Source organism: Eulemur rufifrons, chromosome 29, assembly GCF_041146395.1.
Source record: "Eulemur rufifrons isolate Redbay chromosome 29, OSU_ERuf_1, whole genome shotgun sequence".
In the NCBI taxonomy this organism is placed as follows: Eukaryota; Metazoa; Chordata; class Mammalia; order Primates; family Lemuridae; genus Eulemur; species Eulemur rufifrons.
In genome coordinates, this window is record NC_091011.1 from 24,414,245 (window position 1) to 24,432,748 (window position 18,504).

At 40.5% G+C, this 18,504-nt stretch overlaps 1 protein-coding gene across 2 annotated transcripts in view; it reads left to right on the forward strand.

Annotated features, from left to right (window-relative positions):
* CPVL (carboxypeptidase vitellogenic like) overlaps window positions 1–18,504 on the forward strand; it is a 136,169-nt gene that overhangs the window by 61,073 nt on the left and 56,592 nt on the right. The window contains exons 8-11 of one of the 2 annotated variants that reach the window (XM_069461822.1): window positions 4,929–5,051; window positions 5,469–5,600; window positions 10,581–10,679; window positions 12,228–12,401. In XM_069461822.1, coding sequence (XP_069317923.1) covers window positions 4,929–5,051; window positions 5,469–5,600; window positions 10,581–10,679; window positions 12,228–12,401 — 528 coding nt within the window. The remainder of the gene's footprint in view (window positions 1–4,928; window positions 5,052–5,468; window positions 5,601–10,580; window positions 10,680–12,227; window positions 12,402–18,504) is intronic. The other variant, XM_069461823.1, reaches the window with a different exon arrangement.

Here is an 18,504-nt window from a genome sequence, read left to right on the forward strand (position 1 = left end):
GGACAAATCAGGAAAGAATGACCCATGGGGTCTCAACATACCATTGCTGAAGTTGACAGCTCTCCCTTTCCATCTACCAGGTGGAGGTTAGAAACTAAGGCCTGTGGATAGGGAAACTTGGGGTCTAGGTTTGGGTGCATCTCATGTGAAAAGCCATCACTCATTATCAATGAAAAAGTTCTGAATGTTTCACCATGGAGTGTATACCCAGAAGCAAGGCAGAGACTGAGTATAATTGCATCTATTTTTTTTTTTTTTTTGTTCTACTAAACTTCAGTAAGAAATGTGGTCAACTGAGAGTAGCTTAAACAATAGTAACTGCTAACATATGTGAAATTTCTGTACGAGGACATTGTTTCCATTATAATATTACTCTCTGACACTATTTTATTTTTCCTTCTGGAGGAGCTGATGGAAGCTTGATTTTAGATATGAAATCTTTTTTCCTCCCTTAAAAGTAACCAAGGGGCAGGGTTACAGTAAGTAGACTGTGAATGTTGTTGAAACATGTAAGAAGGGAGAGATTCAGACAGAATACACGATTACAAGTTTCTTTAAGTCCAATTTCATTGTGAGTTTACACATCTGGATAATTAACCAAGCATTACATTCTCTCTAGACTATTTTTACAAGTACAATGTGCTCCTCACGTGATTTCCATTAGGCTGTTCCAGAAAGATTGCAGACCAAGATTCAAACCTACTACTCAGCTATGATGTTGAGACCTTTGGCTCTCCTGGGAGAAATAAAAGATTGAGAGCTGAATTCTGAGATCCTTCTGATGTAAGAGGAGAATTGGAAGTTTATTGCTTCTTTAAGCTCCAGCAAATATAAGCATGTACAAACACACCCTAATACCTCTGGTCCTTCTTGTTGGTGGTGAGCTCAAACTATGGTCACCATGGGAAAAATTAACCAAACAAGAACAGTGCTGGAAACTGTAGCTTGCAACTCCTTTAAGTATCAGAAAGGAATACTCAGGGCACACTAAAATCCTGAGGTGTTGCTTGCTAACCTCATTTGAATTATTGTGTTAGATATGTATGTTTATCTGGCTGAGTTCCTCATTGGAGGGTCACTGCAGAATTTTAAAATTGTGTTCAGCCAGTTTCTGGCAGCACATTTCCTCTTTGTTTTTACAATTGCTTTGATGTTGCTCCGAGCTTATGAGGCCAGGGTCTGATCCTACGTTAGGTTAGTGTTAATTGACAGGCTTCAGGGGCTTCACTGCCCAGCTGCTGCCCACATTGGTGAACACCATTGGGAGGTCAGAGGAGCCAGGAGACTGCAAATTCTGGTTGTCGTTGTTGTTGTTGTCATTATGGACAGAACTCAGAGCAAAAAGAGCAAGAGGTCATAAAATTACAGAATTACAATTAAAAGCCTAAGATACTATATAGTCCATTTTTAATCCATGAGGCAATCACACCTAAGTTCTTCTCCCAAAATATGGGGTTCTATTATATTTCAAATATATGTAGGAAAAGCAAAACTAGGTAAAATAAAACATACTTGATTTATTGTGTGATTGTCTTTAGATGTGCTTGTGGTGGTCAGAGAATTGTTAAACTGATAAATAAATGATTCAAGAAGAATAAATGTCTGATTTTTGCAAAAAAAAGGGGGGTATATGTCTCAACAAGGAGAGAGAAAATAATTGAAATTTTATCATATTTCAGTGTCTGTTTTCCATAAAATAATTCTATAATTGTCTACTGTGTGACAGCCTGAGTCACTCAACCAATGGAATGATTAATGAAAAAGGCAAGGAAGGATTTGTCACACTGACACAAAGCAAGGAAGGATGTGATAGTCATTAGAAAGCAAAAAAATGAGTTAAACATCATCATGTTCAGCAGATGTGGACTGAATATTGAAGAATCTGGTTTTCGATACGGTTATAGACCTACCCATCTCACTGTCTTGTTTTTGTAAGTGGTCATCTTAGCAAGCATGGCGTGGATAAACCCAAGGTGTGGTCCCAGCTGGGGGAACCAGAGACCCACAGTGTACTCCAGGCGCCTTGAACAGCACGTGATATGATAATGAGAAAGGGGAGCCGTGGAGACAGCCAAGCCTGGGTAGAATTTCAGCTAGGCACGTGACCAAAATTCACAGACCCTTAACTTTCATTGCTGTAGAATATTAATAAAGGAAAATAATGCTTGCCTTAAATTGGCTGAAATTCAATTAGGTGGAATGATCTGATTCATAGTAGATGGCTAAAAATCAGCTGGGTATTCTTTCTTAATTCCCTGCCTGGATATATCCCAGATACACATGATGGTCAGTGGGGGAAGGTGCCATAAAAATGCTGATGTTTTAGCCAAAATTTGCCATCACTACCTATATAGCACTTAAAAGTACATGCCCTTCCATCTCAGAAAGAGTTAAGAGAGTGTTTTATTACCAGGTCTTACAACAAAACAACTTGAGTTATAATATCACTGGAAGATACATTTTTTAGCATTTGTACTAGTTTCCAGCAGAGAAAAAATATTTAGTAGTAATGCCAGATGAGTCATTCATTTATTAAGTATGTTTTTATGGACCTACTCTATGCTGGGCAATGTACAATACCGATTTTGGAAATAATAATCATGAAATGGTAAACTTTGCTCTATCGCATTTGTGTCACGGTTTCCAAACTGTAGTTTCAAAAGAAACTATGACCTTTATGAGGGCAAGTTTTGTACTTTATTCATTTTTGTGTCTCCGCAAAGGCATCTAGCATAATGCCTTTGACAGAATAGTTGCCCAAGAAGCCGTCGTTGAATGAAGGCTATATGATACTACATCTTTACCAGTGAAATGATTACTCAGGGAAATGTGCTTTTTTGTCATATTACAGAAATTTTGTTTGGTAAATGTCACTTATTGTCATCAACAAAAGAATCTAGCACAGTTATGCAACAAACCAAATTTCAGACACATAAACACGTCTTTATATTATACAAGGAAGCTAAAATGTGCTTATGAATATGAATGGATAAATTGTTTGATTCAATGCTTTGCCTAAATAATTATTATTGCACAAGAGGGCTGCATCAATGAAGAGATCTTGTGTAAATTACATGCTTTTATCACAACTCAGAAGGAGTTTAGGTTTGGAGTTGGTCAGGTATAATTCTGGCTTTACCGCTCAAACTCTCTAAGCCTCAATGTCCTCATCTTGAAATGGGCATAATGATATCACCAGCATGTGGTTGTAGATAAAATGAGCATCCTCGTTGGTTTCCAGCCTTTGAACTGCAGACCCTTGGAGATAGTGTGAAGGGTCTGTGGACTCACCCATACCCACGTAATGCTTCTAGTCTATTTTGAATGTATATGCCTTGATATTTTGAAATTTGGATTAATTCAATATTCATTCATTCAACAACTATTTCTTGATTCCTAACAAATAAACAGCACAAGACACAGTAGACTCAAATAAATGAAGCAGATGACTATCCTTGTGATCACAGATCTTATATTCTAGTATGGGTAGAATAATAACAGTACACAAGATAAATAAGTAAAAGTTTGCTGGAGAGTGATAAGTATTAAGAGGAAAAATAAATGAAAGAAGGTGGATATAAAATATAAAAGAAGGAGTGTTAAAATTTTAGATAGGGTGACCCGGGAAGGCATTCCTCAGAAGGCCTCACTTGAGGAAGTCAGGGAATTTGCCGTTTGGGTATCTGGGAGCAGAGCGTTCCAGGTGGAGGGGACAGCTAACGTGGAGGCCTTGGGCGCGCACACCTGGTGTGTGCGAGCAACAGTACGGAGCCCAGTGGGCTGGAGAGGAAGGAGCAAGAGGGTAGTCAGGGATGAGGTTAGCAGAGCGAGCAGATCATTTATGGGAAGTCATTAAGGGGTTTGAGCAGAGGAGTGGCATGATCCTGATGTGTGTTTTAGCAGGACCACTGCCTTGAAAAGAGACTGGATGGGGGTTAAGGCAAAAAAGAAGGGGGCAGTGAGGAAGCTCTGCAGCAATCCAGGCCAGAGATGGTGTGATGGATGGGGATGTGAGAAGATGCTGAACTCGGGACAGGTTTTGATAGAATAGGTTGAGGTGACAAGCTTGGCTGATGGACTTTTGTGGGGTGTGAGAGAAAGATATGTAAAGAATGGCACCGAGATTTTTGACCTGAGCAGCCAGAAGAACAGAGTTAACGTGAATTGAAAGGAAGGCTGCAGGAGGGCTTGGGGACTGGGAGCCTCATTTTGAAGACACACCACTTTAATATTAGACATCCAGGTGGAAATGTCAAGAAGGCAACTCTTTGATGGGAAAAATACAAAACTTTAAAAAATGTTACTGAATCAATAGTAGCTCTTTTTCAGCATAGTCTAGAAGTAGAACTGTTATCATGTTTGTCAGCAGAAAAGTATTACAAAATATTTTGAACTTGAAAAAAGGGCCTTGTGCTGAAAAGTTTAGAAATAAAGCTAAATTCAAGTGAAAACTTTAGCAGCCAATAAATATCATTTTCCTTTTCTGCTTTCCTTTAATATATATTGATTTCAAAATTTACATCATTATCAGATTTTGAAATCTTAATTTTGGTCTTGAGATTTTTTTTTCCTTATAAATCTTTGAATGGAACTTTCTGAAAGGAAAAGCCCAATGGGTGGCAGAATTGTGTTCACTGGCCCCCATTACTTTATTTTGGAAGGAAATTAGAATGATCTCTTGTTACATGCTCACTTATTATTTTTTGTGCACCTAACCTGTGCGTGTTGCCTGGTGCTCTTTGGGACGACAAAAGAGTTGAGAGACAGAGCCTTTTGCTATTGTGGAATTTAAAATGTGAGGTTAAGAAACTGATGGTATACCTCCTATGGAAATATTGCTGCTTCATTGTTATTTTAATTGGCGTAAGTACAAATAATTTTACTAGCATCAGTTTGTGAGTGGCCATTTCTCCATCTGCCCTTCTCAGTCTTATGCAGGGAAGTACGTGCCAGCCATTGCACACTACATCCACACCCTCAACCCCCTAACCCAGCTGAAGATCAACCTGAAAGGAATCGCTATTGGAGATGCATATTCGGATCCTGAATCAGTAGGTGTCTCCTTTTTTCTTTCCGTTTGGTCCGTTAAAGAGATTCAATCTCCTTTTGTCAGATGGAAGTTTCCTCTTACTTTAGAGGCCTCACTTGATAAACGGAAATACCAAGTTGACTTTATGACTTAAATCTCCTAATTTTTACCCAATGTTTCAATGTGTCAACTTACTGTGTCAGCCTACATTGGCTGTCAATGCAAGTATGTGTGTGTATTGTGTGTATGTGTATTGCATGTACATATGTGTTTGAGTGTTTTGTGGGGGATGTGTGTGTGTGTGTTTATAATTATCCTACTTGGCTGATTCTGGCACAAGAGTGACAATTACAAAGGGTTATTTCATTAGGCAAGTGGGTTTCCCTGACTCCTCTCTTTCTTACCTTGTGGGATTTATGTGCGTCTCTTTTGTTCTCAGATTATAGGGGGCTATGCAACATTCATGTATGAAATCGGCTTGTTGGATGAGAAGCAGAGAAAGTACTTCCAGAAGCAGTGCAATGAATGCATAGAACACATCAAGAAGCAGAACTGGATTCAGGCCTTTGAAGTGAGTTCTGGGGCCCTGTGTTGCCCTTGAGCAATTAGAACCATCTGAGGGGAGGAGGGGTCATAGCAGCACCGGGGTGCACAGGCGTTTTTCTGTTAGAGCAGGTATATTGTTATGCTGTCCAGGATGGGGGCTGGGGGAGTTGAGTGGGCTCATAATGAAGAAAAGAACTGTCTGTGTTTCTTTGGATTTACTTTGGCTATATTTTAAACCTGAGATCATCTTGGAGTGTTTATCTAACTGTGTCTTTCATTAACTGTTTTGATTTCTTTAAATGCTGTGGAGGCCCTAAAGGCATACCCCATCGTATGGAAATCAGAAGAAAGGCAACCCAGGAAGTAGAGGCATATGCTTCAACAAACGCTGTAAACCATTTAGAAGGGCTATATCCACAAACAGGGTTTCAGCTGGAGAAGTGACCACAGGGTGTAACAAATGTCACATGTTCCAGTGTGTCAGGAACAAAGATCATGAAGCAGAGTCATTTGAAACTCTTACAAAGAGCCATTGGTATTTGTGAATATCATTACATTGCTCCCCTAAAATTAAACTTGAGAATCAATAATTATATTCTTCACCCTTTTGATTTGTTTTTCAGTTATTTAAAACATAAGAATATACTAAATATTAGGGTACAGGAAGTTGGGGTTTTTGGTCAATTCAGACAAAGGCATGTGTAAGCAATCTTCCTCAGGGGCTTATTGCCACGTTTACTATAGAGCCCTCATGTTTGGCACATTAGTGAATGAGGCAGGGACTGAATTTTGGGGACTTTAATCTGTGTGTTATTAGCCATATATACTATAACGGTGTACCTAACGTCATTGTTATTAAAGCAGAAGCTTGGTACTAACAGCCTTCAGGGCATTGCAAATCAGCTGGCTCAGATCAAAACAGGAGACACACAAACTTAGAGCGGGTGGAATACAAACTTATCCTCCATTTTACAAGTCAGGTGCCAGGACACTACCTGAAATCCCGCAAGGCAGGGACTGCCTGGCTATGAATTCTGACAGCAGCAAGCTGTGCAAATGGGCAGTGCTAGCGAAGTCCCGAGTTATCCTGCAGGACACTAATGGGCTCTCCTTTCTCTTTGGAGAAATGTGGCTGTAAAGTGTTTATTCAGAATTTCTTGTGCAGTTGTAAATGCAGACGAAGAGGGGTCTTATCAGGGACATGTAGGATCATGCTTCAACTTGCAAGGACAGTATTTTCAAGACTGGTTTTAGGCTATCTGCTGTGGTAGTCAGATGGGGGAAAGGAGTGAAACTTTAGAATTTAGAATTAATACCAAATTGTATGTGGCATGAGACCAATTTGCAAATGAGACAGTTGATATGTTTTTAAGGAAGCACACAGGGCTTAAGCAATGTCAAGAGAGCATTTAAGAGGCCCAAGGGTATAAAGAAAACAGAAAGATGACTTTGGTACACGATGCAGCAGCCTAAGCACCTGTAGGATTAGAGAAACTGCTAAAAAGTTCAGGTATTTTGTGTAATCAGAGATGATGAGATGGCCCATGGGGTTAAATACAGCCTCTCCCGAACCAGATTCATCAGAAAACAAAAACAAAAATGAGCCATTCCCTTAAGGGCATGGAATGTCTTTTTAACCATTGGTCCAATATCTGAAGTGATGAATTAAAATATAAAGACCTTTGCTTTTTCAAGGGAAGTAGACAAAATGATACTTAGGGCAGTAAACAACTGGTGGTCGAAATGTGTTTCAATGACTGCAGTGGAAGAATCCAAGAAATCTTGAAACCCAAGAGAATATAAGTGTCAAAATCTCAAGCCTAAATGATAAAGCCTGTTTGATGCTCCGATCCTTTAAAATGATTTAGTTAATCAAAGAGCAGTAACTCAGCTGGAGTGTGCTTTAGAGATAGAACATTTACTGTTCCTCCACACACACACACACACACACACACACACACAGAGGCACATAATTTCATTGGTGAGGATGCTGAGGCCCAGAGAGGTGCAATAAATTGCCAAAGGACACAGAATATTTGCAGGCCTAGGACTGAAATTGATCCCTCTGATTCCCACCCCTGTATTTCTTCTATGGTAATTTTCAGGCATTCTATAAAAATCCTGGGACTTAATCTTAAAGATGCTACAAGATGTGAAATGGCTGATCTCTGGTCCTGTATCGTCTCCCTCACCACGACGATGTTCTGGATCACAGAGTTCTCTTTGTGAAACAAGTTTTGACCAGAAACTGGGTTTCACACGTCTTGACCACCCACCTTATTTGTTTGACAGCAAATGATTTTTAACTCTTTTCTGAATTAAATGATTTATTTTTTTTTTTTTTTTTTTTTTGAGACAGAGTCTCACTTTGTTGCCCAGGCTAGAGTGAGTGCCGTGGCGTCAGCCTAGCTCACAGCAACCTCAAACTCCTGAGCTCAAGAGATCCTCCTGTCTCAGCCTCCCGAGTAGTTGGGACTACAGGCATGCACCACCATGCCCGGCTAATTTTTTCTATATATATTTTTAGCTGTCCATATAATTTCTTTCTATTTTTAGTAGAGATGGGGTCTCGCTGTTGCTCAGGCTGGTCTCGAACTCCTGAGCTCAAACGATCCGCCCACCTCGGCCTCCCAGAGTGCTAGGATTACAGGCGTGAGCCACCGCGCCCGGCCTGAATTAAATGATTTTTAAATCCATTCTTAAAGGTTGACTTTATAGTCCCACTGGTGTTGAAGATCATTTCTAACAATGAGCACCAACAATGGTGTGTGCATTCAGGATGACTGCTGGCCAGTGGTGCCCGCTTGAGTGAACGAGTTAGGAAAAAACACCTGGTCTCGGCGGCACAGTCCTGTGGGCTCAGGGCCGGGCAGGCAGAAGCCTTCCTGGTGTGAGGTTAAAGGTGGCCATTTCTCCAGATGAGGCCCTGAGCCGGGGTATCCAGCTTGGGAAGCAGAGCTCTGGCTGGGTCCAGGCATCCCCCGGAGTGCACAGTCTGCACAACCAGATGTGGGCTGAGCGACGGTAGTGTTGCCAAAGTATACTTACAACCCGCCTCCCATGCTTTCTACAGTAATGATCCTTTTCATTCTTGGCCCCTATCCCCAGGGCAATATTAACTTAGATAAGTTCCTTCGTTTGAAAAAGAATATTAGTCTAATAAAATAATGAGACTTTGTGTTACACCCCAAAGCACAGCCAGAAGAACGTGACAACTAGGAAACGCTGCAGTCTGACTGCTGGGGGCCAGCATGTGTGTGGCTGCGTGTGCCGGCTCAGGAGTCACGGCCTGGCAATCTCCCCTCTCACATCATCAGTGGTGACCTGTATGGGTCTCCTCTTTCCTCACCCGTAACATTAAGATAATAATATCTTATCTCATAAGAAACCTAAATTTATACTTGATAGACCATTTTTAAAATGTGCTAATTTCATTTCTTAGGATCCTTTCACAAGAACCCCTCACAACTTCATACCATTATCAACAAACTCCTGTCTTCAACCTCTTCTGTGACTGTTCTCTTCATCTTTGTGCTTTAATCCAAAACCTGGCTGTCCCCTGCTGACACTGCAGCCCCTGCGGCCCTCTCACAAGGGGGCTGTTTTCTCTCTTACCTTCTCTACACCAGCTGGTTCATGGGCAGACCAGGTGTCCTCCTTGCAGCTCCCAGATCATGCCCCCTGCCTCCTCCTAAAGTGTTCAGCTTTGAGTCTCATGTCCTCAGACAGTACCACCCAACACTTCTTATCGTGGCTGCCTACCAACCCCCAGCTTCTCCCGTTCATTCTCTGACTAGTTGAGCTCCTGCCCCTCTGTCCACTGTCTCCAGTCTTGTGACTGCAGTATCCACATTGATGACCCCTTTAGGACTTGGTCCCTCAGTTCCTTGACCTCCTCTTTTTCAATGATCTCACTCTCCTCTTTATTTTAGCTGCTCATTCCCATTACCCCAAAAAGCCAGCAATGGATCCACCATCTCACATTCAGACATCTTTCTCCAACCGCCACCTGCTGGTCCTTCCCACTCCCGTCTGCTGATGTACCAACTCTGACAGTCCTGCGACCCCACCGCCTTCCAATCCATTGATCCTCCTGCCTCTTCATGATCTCTAACCCCCTCAAGTGTCCATTTCTCTAGTTACCCAACTTCAACCCAGGTCAGTCATTCCATATATTCCCACCCCCTAAGCCCTCTGCCACTTCCTCCCACTCTGTGGCTAAACCACAGCCCAGCTGAGCCCGCCTCTCTGCCACGCCATGCCTGCCCCTGGGCAGCCTAACATGGCTGGAGGGAAGCACGCAACCGTACTGACTGTCTCCCCCTCAGCTGATCACTGGGGTTTTATGTCAGCAGCCCACAGCTAACTTCCCCCTGTTCCAGACACCTGCATCTATGCCCGTATCCTCCATCCTCTGTCCTTGTGCTCTGGGTGAGCAGTCCCCAACCCCTGTTAAGGCACCCTTCCCACGAGGCTCACTCCCACTGCCCAGGCCTCCGCTCTTGGCCTCCAGGCCTCTGCCTGGAGTGGTTTCTCCCCAGGTGCCTGCCTGGCTCGCTTCCTCCCTTCCAACACGTCTTTACTCAAATGCTGCCTTCCAAGTGCCACCCTCTGTGGCCTCCTCTCTGCGGTGTCCCATACACATACGCACCATGACACTTCCTACCTCACCTCTCCTCTTTAGTGTTCTCCTTATCATTCCCCAACATACTATAGAGTTCATCGCTCTCTAATGTATGACATGTTTTACCTCAAAATGCTGCTTTATTGTTCCCCTCTAGAACATGAGCTCCATGAGGGAGGACTTTTGGTCTGTCATGTTCACTGCTATTTCTCCAATGCCTGGGACGGAGTCTAGCACAGAGCAGATGTGCAATAAGTGGTTGTTGAATGAAATAATGAAGGAATGAAAAAGTTATCAAATAAAGGAAATGACAACTGCCTGTACATTTTTACCCACCCTGACATTTTCCTTCTCTCTTTCTCTCTCTCTCTCCTGACCTAGATAATGGATAAACTACTGGATGGTGACATAACAAGCAACCCTTCTTACTTCCAGAACGTTACAGGATGTATGAATTACTATAACCTTCTGCAGTGCGTGGTAATGACAACATTTTAAAAACCATAATAACTTTTGCTTAAAACTTTTAGCAAAATCAAACTTCTTCTGTTTTGGCAAATATTATAGCTGACTTCATACTAGACCAATATGTCCAAACCTGTATTTCATTATTTGGTCTATGAAGCCACAGGATTTTCTTCACCAGTGTTGCATACATTATAATCTGACCACTGAGAGTGTGTGATATTTCACATATCAATTCTGATTAACATAACTTCCGCCCAGTAGAGCTTGTTATACAGAGATTCTTTTGTGAAGGATACAGGCTGGGATTGGAGTTCAAGTCCAAGAGCTTCAAGTCTGTTTATGAGTCTCTTGAAAATGCCCACATTCTTTGTTCTGTACTTAAGACAGCTTGGATAATCAGAATTTCCAAAGCCTTTATGAAAATATTTGCTTTGTCTTACTTTTAACTTGAGATGTTTAGTGCATTTAGTATGGCCTCACTTCAAGCCCTCTGGAATATTTTTCGAAGTATTCAAGTATTAATAGTTTCTTTCATAAAACTAGGCCAAAGTTGATATCTTCTATGTAGAAGATATCAATCAAATAAAAGAAAGAGAGCCAAAGTGGGGTTTTGGATTATATAATCTTTGTCTAGTGCATATGACAATGCATCCTGTTTTTAAATTGTCTTATTTATGAACTAGTTTGTAAATAAAATATAAAGTTAATTTTTGTGGAATTTGCCAACCTTGTGGTTTTGGATTTACATCCTACCAAGAGAAAAACATGGTAGACAAGAGGGAAACAAGAATTGGGGTTACATTTTTTTTCTTTGCAAAGTAGTATATTCACAGTTCACAAAAATTGTTGATAAAGCACAAAAGTGTCCAACTGAAACCTTAACAGGTTTTTTTTATCCTTTTGTTACTAGAAGTTTTTTTTTTTAAGCATTTACTTCTTGTTTCTTTTAGTACAATGATTAGTACAGAGACTTTAATGCAGTTTATTTTTTTTTTTTTTTGGCTTATTTTATTTATTTGGCTCATGGACAATTTTCTTTTGTCTTGTGTCCATAAAGTATTAGCTGTTTTTACATTTGACATATTTTCCCTTTTAAATGATAGTCAGCTAATTTTTTTTGGTGTGAAATTCTTGGCTTTTAATACCATGCCACCACCCTGGCCCCTTGCCATCCATTTGACCTTCTTTCCAAAGGGCCACTGACAACGATGATTGGTTTTGATAATCTCACCTCTTTTGTTTTTTCTGTCTTTGCCTCTAGCCGAGTCACTAGAGTCAAAGATTGCAGAAGATTAGTTTCTGAAAAGGAAAATCCTGTATTTGAAAATTGGGTATTTGCTCCAGGAGTGTCGCATTATCCAGATCTGTCCTTAGTGAAAGGATCCCACTTATAGGCCCTCAAAACCTCTGAGTTAAAATTTCAAGAGTGGGGACAAGTTAATAGTCATGTCACATTTTGTTCATGGTGTTATTCGTTATGGGAAATTCACCGCTTTTTTTGGCATGCTGTCCCTGCCACCCAGTCATGTTCCCTGTCTTTCTCATGTATCCTTCTGCCAGGAACCTGAGGACCAAACTTACTATGCAAAATTTTTGTCACTCTCAGAAGTGAGACAAGCCATCCACGTGGGAAACCGGACTTTTAATGATGGAGTAATAGTTGAAAAGTACTTGCGAGAAGATACAGTCAAGTCAGTTAAGCCATGGTTAGCTGAAATCATGAATAATTATAAGGTAAGAGAGTTACTTCAGTTACTACCTATTTCAGGAACTTTTCAGATTACCCAGAAAGAGGTGACTTTCTTTTATTTGTAATTTGACTCCTATCTATTTTTTAACTTTTATATATGATATTTCACAAACATAAATAATAACTCCTTCTTTGTTTGATTTCTTTGAATCAAAGTGGTTTTGGGTTTTTTTGTTTTTTTTTTTTTTTTTTTGGTTAAACAATTGTTCCTTAAAATGACATTCCCTTTCATACATGCCACCTCTCATCCTTTCTTGAGAAAAGAAGCATAACAGGGCTAAAAAGGTGACTGGCCTCGTGTAAGAGCCGGATCTCTCTTATTTATGCTTTATAATATGAATCCCAATGACATCAGGGATAAGTGAAATCAACTGGTTATTCCAAAAATGCATTTTTCCTAATAACTGTAGCCATTCATTTTGCTCAACCACAGTTTTTTCAGCCTCTTTACCAAACACTGTGCTGGGCCTGCAAGTCAAAACACAAAAAGAGATTAGCAGATTAGATTTATTATCCACAAAAAGAGATTAGCACTTGTGTCTTAAAGACAATGTTCCATAATATAACATTAAGGAATGGAAAGTGGGTTTTTTTTGTTTGTTTGTTTTTTGTGTTTTTAGTGGAGAGCAGGTAAGGCAGCTCCTATGTACATTATTTGTGCCCTTGGGAGATGTAGTTTCTCACTCTAAAAAGGCAACTGGAATCACATATGATTCCTTATGTGAGGTTAGGGTGAGATATACAGTTTACTTGATGATATAAACTCCTCTGATGATGGCCAATAGCCATAGACTATTCACTTGATTGACAAAGGAGAATATATTGATAGAAATGATTCTGCATTTTGATATTTAAACATCTCTGTCCCTGTTGCTCATGTATCCTAAACCTATCAATATGAACTCCAGTGAAATCAGAATACAGTATTTTCTTTTATTTATTTATTTATTGAGATAGAGTCTTGCTCTGTTGCCCGGGCTAGAGTGAGTGCCGTGGCATCAGCCTAGCTCACAGCAATCTCAAACTCCTGGGCTTAAGTAATCCTACTGCCTCAGCCTCCCCAAGTAGCTGGGACTACTGGCATGTGCCACCATGCCCGGCTAATTTTTTTCTATATATATTTTTAGTTGGCCAGCTAATTTCTTTCTATTTTTAGTAGAGACGGGGTCTGGCTCTTGCTCAGGCTGGTCTCGAACTCCTGACCTCGAGCGATCCACCCGTCTCGGCCTCCCAGAGTGCTAGGATTACAGGCGTGAGCCACAACGCCCGGCTGAGAATACAGTATTTTCTAAAATTTTCAACTCTGAATCAGTTGCCAGAAAAAGAAAAGAGTTTAGTGGTGCAGATAAACCGTGTTTCCATAAGGAAAGAGAATAAAATATGCAATCAATTTGAATGCAGCCTCCAAAGTGGCTTCCTCTAAAACAGGCTGCACATTACTGATAGAGCGGGCATAGCCCTCAGGGCAGCGGTTGTCTTCGGCTTGTCTGTTAGTGATGGTGAACCTCAATGTATATGTAATGGAATCACAGCAACCTAGGTCGGCTTAAAACTTTAGAGCCCTTAAAGTTGTATTTATGTAAGACTCAGTACCAATTTGTCATAGAAAATCGCATACTGTTTCTATTCTTAGGAACCTAGAAGTCTTTTTCCAGTAGTAGATTCATTTTAGCCAATGTGGAGTATCTCTGATGGGCTGAGGAAGAACTTCAAGAGTTTCTGGGATTATGTGTTCATGTAGTTTCTATGTAAACTACATGAACACATAATCTTCTTATAATGGTATACAGGAGATGCATACTCAAAGTCATTTTTTTTTCAGTAATTTCAGATGTTTGGGTGATAAATTGAAATATCCTATTGGCAGTTACCAAAATAACTAGAATGAAAAACAATCTGTTGGACTATTTGAATTCTTTGTGATAAAATGATTTCAAAATACTATGAGGATTTATAGGAGTCAGCTGGGTAATAGCGTATGGAGGTTGTGGACATGTTCTCGAGTCAGACATTTTGAGTTTGAGTTCTAGTTCTGCCATTCCCTGGCTGTGTCCTTGGAAGGGAGAATACTTAAATTTTCTGTGCTTCAGCTTCCTTGTCTATAAAACTGGAGTAGAAATGGTGCTTACGTGTGAGCTCTCACGAGGCTTAAATGAGAATATGTATGGAAAACACTTAGAACAGTGCCTGCTGGTTAGAAAATGCTTATAAATATAAGCTATTACAGAGAATGTTCAACAACTTTTAGTAAAAGTCTTTGAGGTGTTGCTATATACAAAAGCTATGTAAGAAACCCTGCAAAACACAAAAATACAAAAGACTGGACAGACTTCCAGTTTCCAGTCCAGCACGTAAGGAGCTTAGAAGTCACCGCTCCATCCTAACAGTAAAAAGCTGAATAAACTGGGGGAAAATATCAACAACTCTTTTTAGATTTGTGAGAAAAAAGAGGTCACAGGGCAAAATGCTGCTCCTGCAAATCGGAGAGACAGACAGGTGAATAGAGACAACCACAACTTACCGGAGGAGAAACCCGTGAGTAAAAACCTTCACAGAAGCAAGTGCGGAGGTAATAAAATCTGAACAGTAATTGGCAAATTACTGGAGGCTGCATGTGGACGTATCTGCAGGCTGAAAACTCCAAGGGGACCCAGTCAGTGGGGCCTCTACACTTCTGTGGATTTTACCTCCAGGAGCTAGACCTGGTTCTCACAGTGACTATAGACAAAAAATCTCTCCTGCTTCAGTACTTCTGTTCTCCTCGGCAGCGCTGCCCTCAGGGGAAGCTGTTTGACCAGACCCTGCCTGCTGGGGTTTAACCAGAGTGTAACGTACCTGGGGGAGGGTAACATCCCACTCCAGCCCCCTCTGGCCATCCTTTTCCACCCAGATGTAGTGTGGGACTACGGGACACTTCCCCTGCCCACACCTCACCACTGTTCCACTAAAGGACTATTTTCTGCATTTCCTTTTACCTGGTACATCATGCTCACCTTTCAACAAACAATTACCAGGCATACTACGAGGCAAAGAACAGTTTGAAGCAGCATCACAACCAGAGTCAGATATGGCAGGAATGTAGGAATTACCAGACCAGGAATTTTTTTAAAAATAAATTTTATTGTGTGCATCTAAGGTATACAACATATGTTAAGAGATACATATATATGGTAAAATGGTTACTACAGTGATAAAATTAACATAGCTGTCATCTTACATAGTTACCAATCCCCACCCCCTTTGGCAAGAGCAGCTATAATCTACTCTGAGCAAAAATCCTGAATACAATATGCTATTAATAACCATAGTCCTTATGTTGTACATTACATCTTTAGACTTGTTCATTCTACATATCTGCTACTTTCTATCCTTTGATCTGCATGTCCCCATTTCCTTTCCCCAAACCCACCCTTGATAACCACTGTTTTATTTTCTCTTTCTGTGTAATTCACTCTCTTTTAGATTCCTCATGTAATTGAGATCATGCAGTATATTTTTGTGTGTGTGTCTGGCTTATCTCACTTAGCATAATGTCCTCCAGGTTAATCCAGGTTGTGACAAATGGCAGGATCTCCTCCTTTTTAAAGGCTGAATAGTATTCATTTATATACAGGCATACCTTGGAGATATTACAGGTTTAGTTCAGGCCACTGCAAATATCAAAATAAAGTGAGTCACATCATTTTTGGTTTCCAGTGCATATGAAAATTATGTTTATACTATACTTTAGTCTTTTAAGTGTGCATTAACATCATGTCTTAAAAAAGTATATACCTTAGTTTAAAAAACTTTATTGCTAAAAAATGCTAACAGTCATCTGAACCTTCACAGTCATAATCTTTTTAGTGGTGGAGGGTCTTGCCTGGATGTTGATGACTGCGGACTGAGCAGGGTGGTGGTTGCCGAAAGCTGCAGCTGCTGAGACGATTCCCTAAAATAAGACAACAGTGAAGTTTGTGGCATCGATTGAATTAATCTTCCTTTCTCAAAAGATTTCTCTGGGCCGAGAGCAGTGGCTCACTCCTGTAATCCCAGCACTTTGGGAGGCTGAGACAGGAGGATCACTTGAGGCCAGGAGTTTGAGGCCCAGCCTGGGCAACATAGCAAGACCTCAACTCCACAAAAAATTTTTAAAAATTAGCTGGAATAGCACCACTGCACTGCACTCCAGCCTGGGTGACAGAGCCATTCCCTGTCTCTTTAAAAAAAAAAAAAAAAATTCTCTGTAGCATGCAATGCTGTGTGATAGCATTTTACCCACAGTAGAACTTCTTTCAGAATTGGAGTCAATTGTCTCAAACCCTGATGCTACTTTACCAACCGGTTTATGTAATATTATAAATGCTTTGTTGTCATTTCAGCAATAGTCATGGCATCTTCACCAGAAGTAGATTCTCAAGAAATCACTTTTTTTGTGCCATAAGAAGCGACTCCTCATCCATTCAAGTTTTATCGTGAGATTGTAGCAATTCAGTCACATCTTCAGGCTCCACTTCTAACTGTATCTCTCTCATGCTATTTCTAGCACATCTGCGATGACTTCCTCCATTGCAGTCTTGAACCCCTCAAATTCATCTATGAGGAATAGAATCAACTTCCTCCAAATGCCTGCTAATGTTGATATTTTGGACTCCTCTCATGAATCATGAATGTTCTTAATAGCATCTAGAATGGTGAATTCTTTTCAGAAGGTTTTCAATTGACTTTACTGAGATCTGTCAGAGGAATCACTATCTGTGGCAGCTACAGCCTTACAAAATGCATTTCTTGAATAAGACTTGAAAGTCAAAATTACTCCTTGATCCATGGGCTGCAGAATGGATGTTGTGTTAGCAGGCATGAAAACAATGTTAATCTCCTTGTACATCTCCATCAGAGCTCTTGGGTGACCAGGTACATTGTTAATAATCAGTAATATTTTGAAAGGAATTATTTTTTTCTGAGCAGTATGTCTCAATAGTGGACTTAACATATTTAGTAAAAATGCTGTGAACAGATGTGCTGTCATCCAGGCTTTGCAGTTCCATTTATAGAACACAGGCAGAGTAGATTTAGCATAATTCTTAAGGGTTCTAGGGTTTTCAGAATGGCAACTGAGCATGGCTTCAACTTAAAGTCACCAGCTGCATTAGCCCCTAACAAGAGAGTCAGCCTGTCCTTTGAAGCTTTGAAGCCAGGCATTGACTTCTCCTCTCTAGCTATGAAAGTCCTAGATGGTATCTTCTTCCAACAGAAGGCAGTTTCATCTACATTGAAAATCTATTGTTTCGTTTAGCCACTTTCATCAATGATCTTAGCTAGATCTTCTGGATGACTTGCTGCAGTTTCTCCATCAGCACTTGTTGCTTCACCTTGCATTTTTATGGTTTGGAGACAGCTTCTTTCCTTAAACCTCATGAACCAGCCTCTGCAAGATTCACAGTTTTCTTCTGTAGTTTCTTTGCCTCTCTTAGCTTTCATAGAATTAAAGAGAGTTAGGACCTTCCTCTGGATTAGGCTTTGGCTTAAGGGAATGTTGTGGCTGGTTTGGACTTCTATCCAGACCACTCAAACTTTCTCCATATTAGCAATAAAGCTGTTCAGCTTTCTTATTATTTGCGTGTTCACTGAAGTAGCACTTTTAATTTTCTTCAAGAACTTTTCCTTTGTGTTCACAACTTGGCTAACTGGAGCAAGAGGCCTAGCTTTCAGACTGTCTTGGCTTTTGGCATGCCTTCTTCACTAAGCTTAATCATTTCTAGCTTTTGATTTCAAGTGAGAGATTTTTCCTTTCACTTGAGCACTGAACACTTTGAGGCCATTGTAGGGTTATCAGTTAGAATAATTTCAATGTTGTTGTGTCTCAGGGATTAGGCAGGCCCAAGAAGAGAGAGAGAGAGAGAGAGAAAGAGAGAGAGAGACAGGGGAACAGCAGGTTGGTGGAGCAGTCAGGCAGACATTTAATAACATTTATTGATTAAGTTTATTGTCTTTTGTGGTCACAATCATGGTGGTCCCAAACAATTACAATAATAACATCAAAGATCACTTATCACAGATCACCATAATAAATGTAGTAATAATGAAAAAGTTTGAAATATTCTGAGA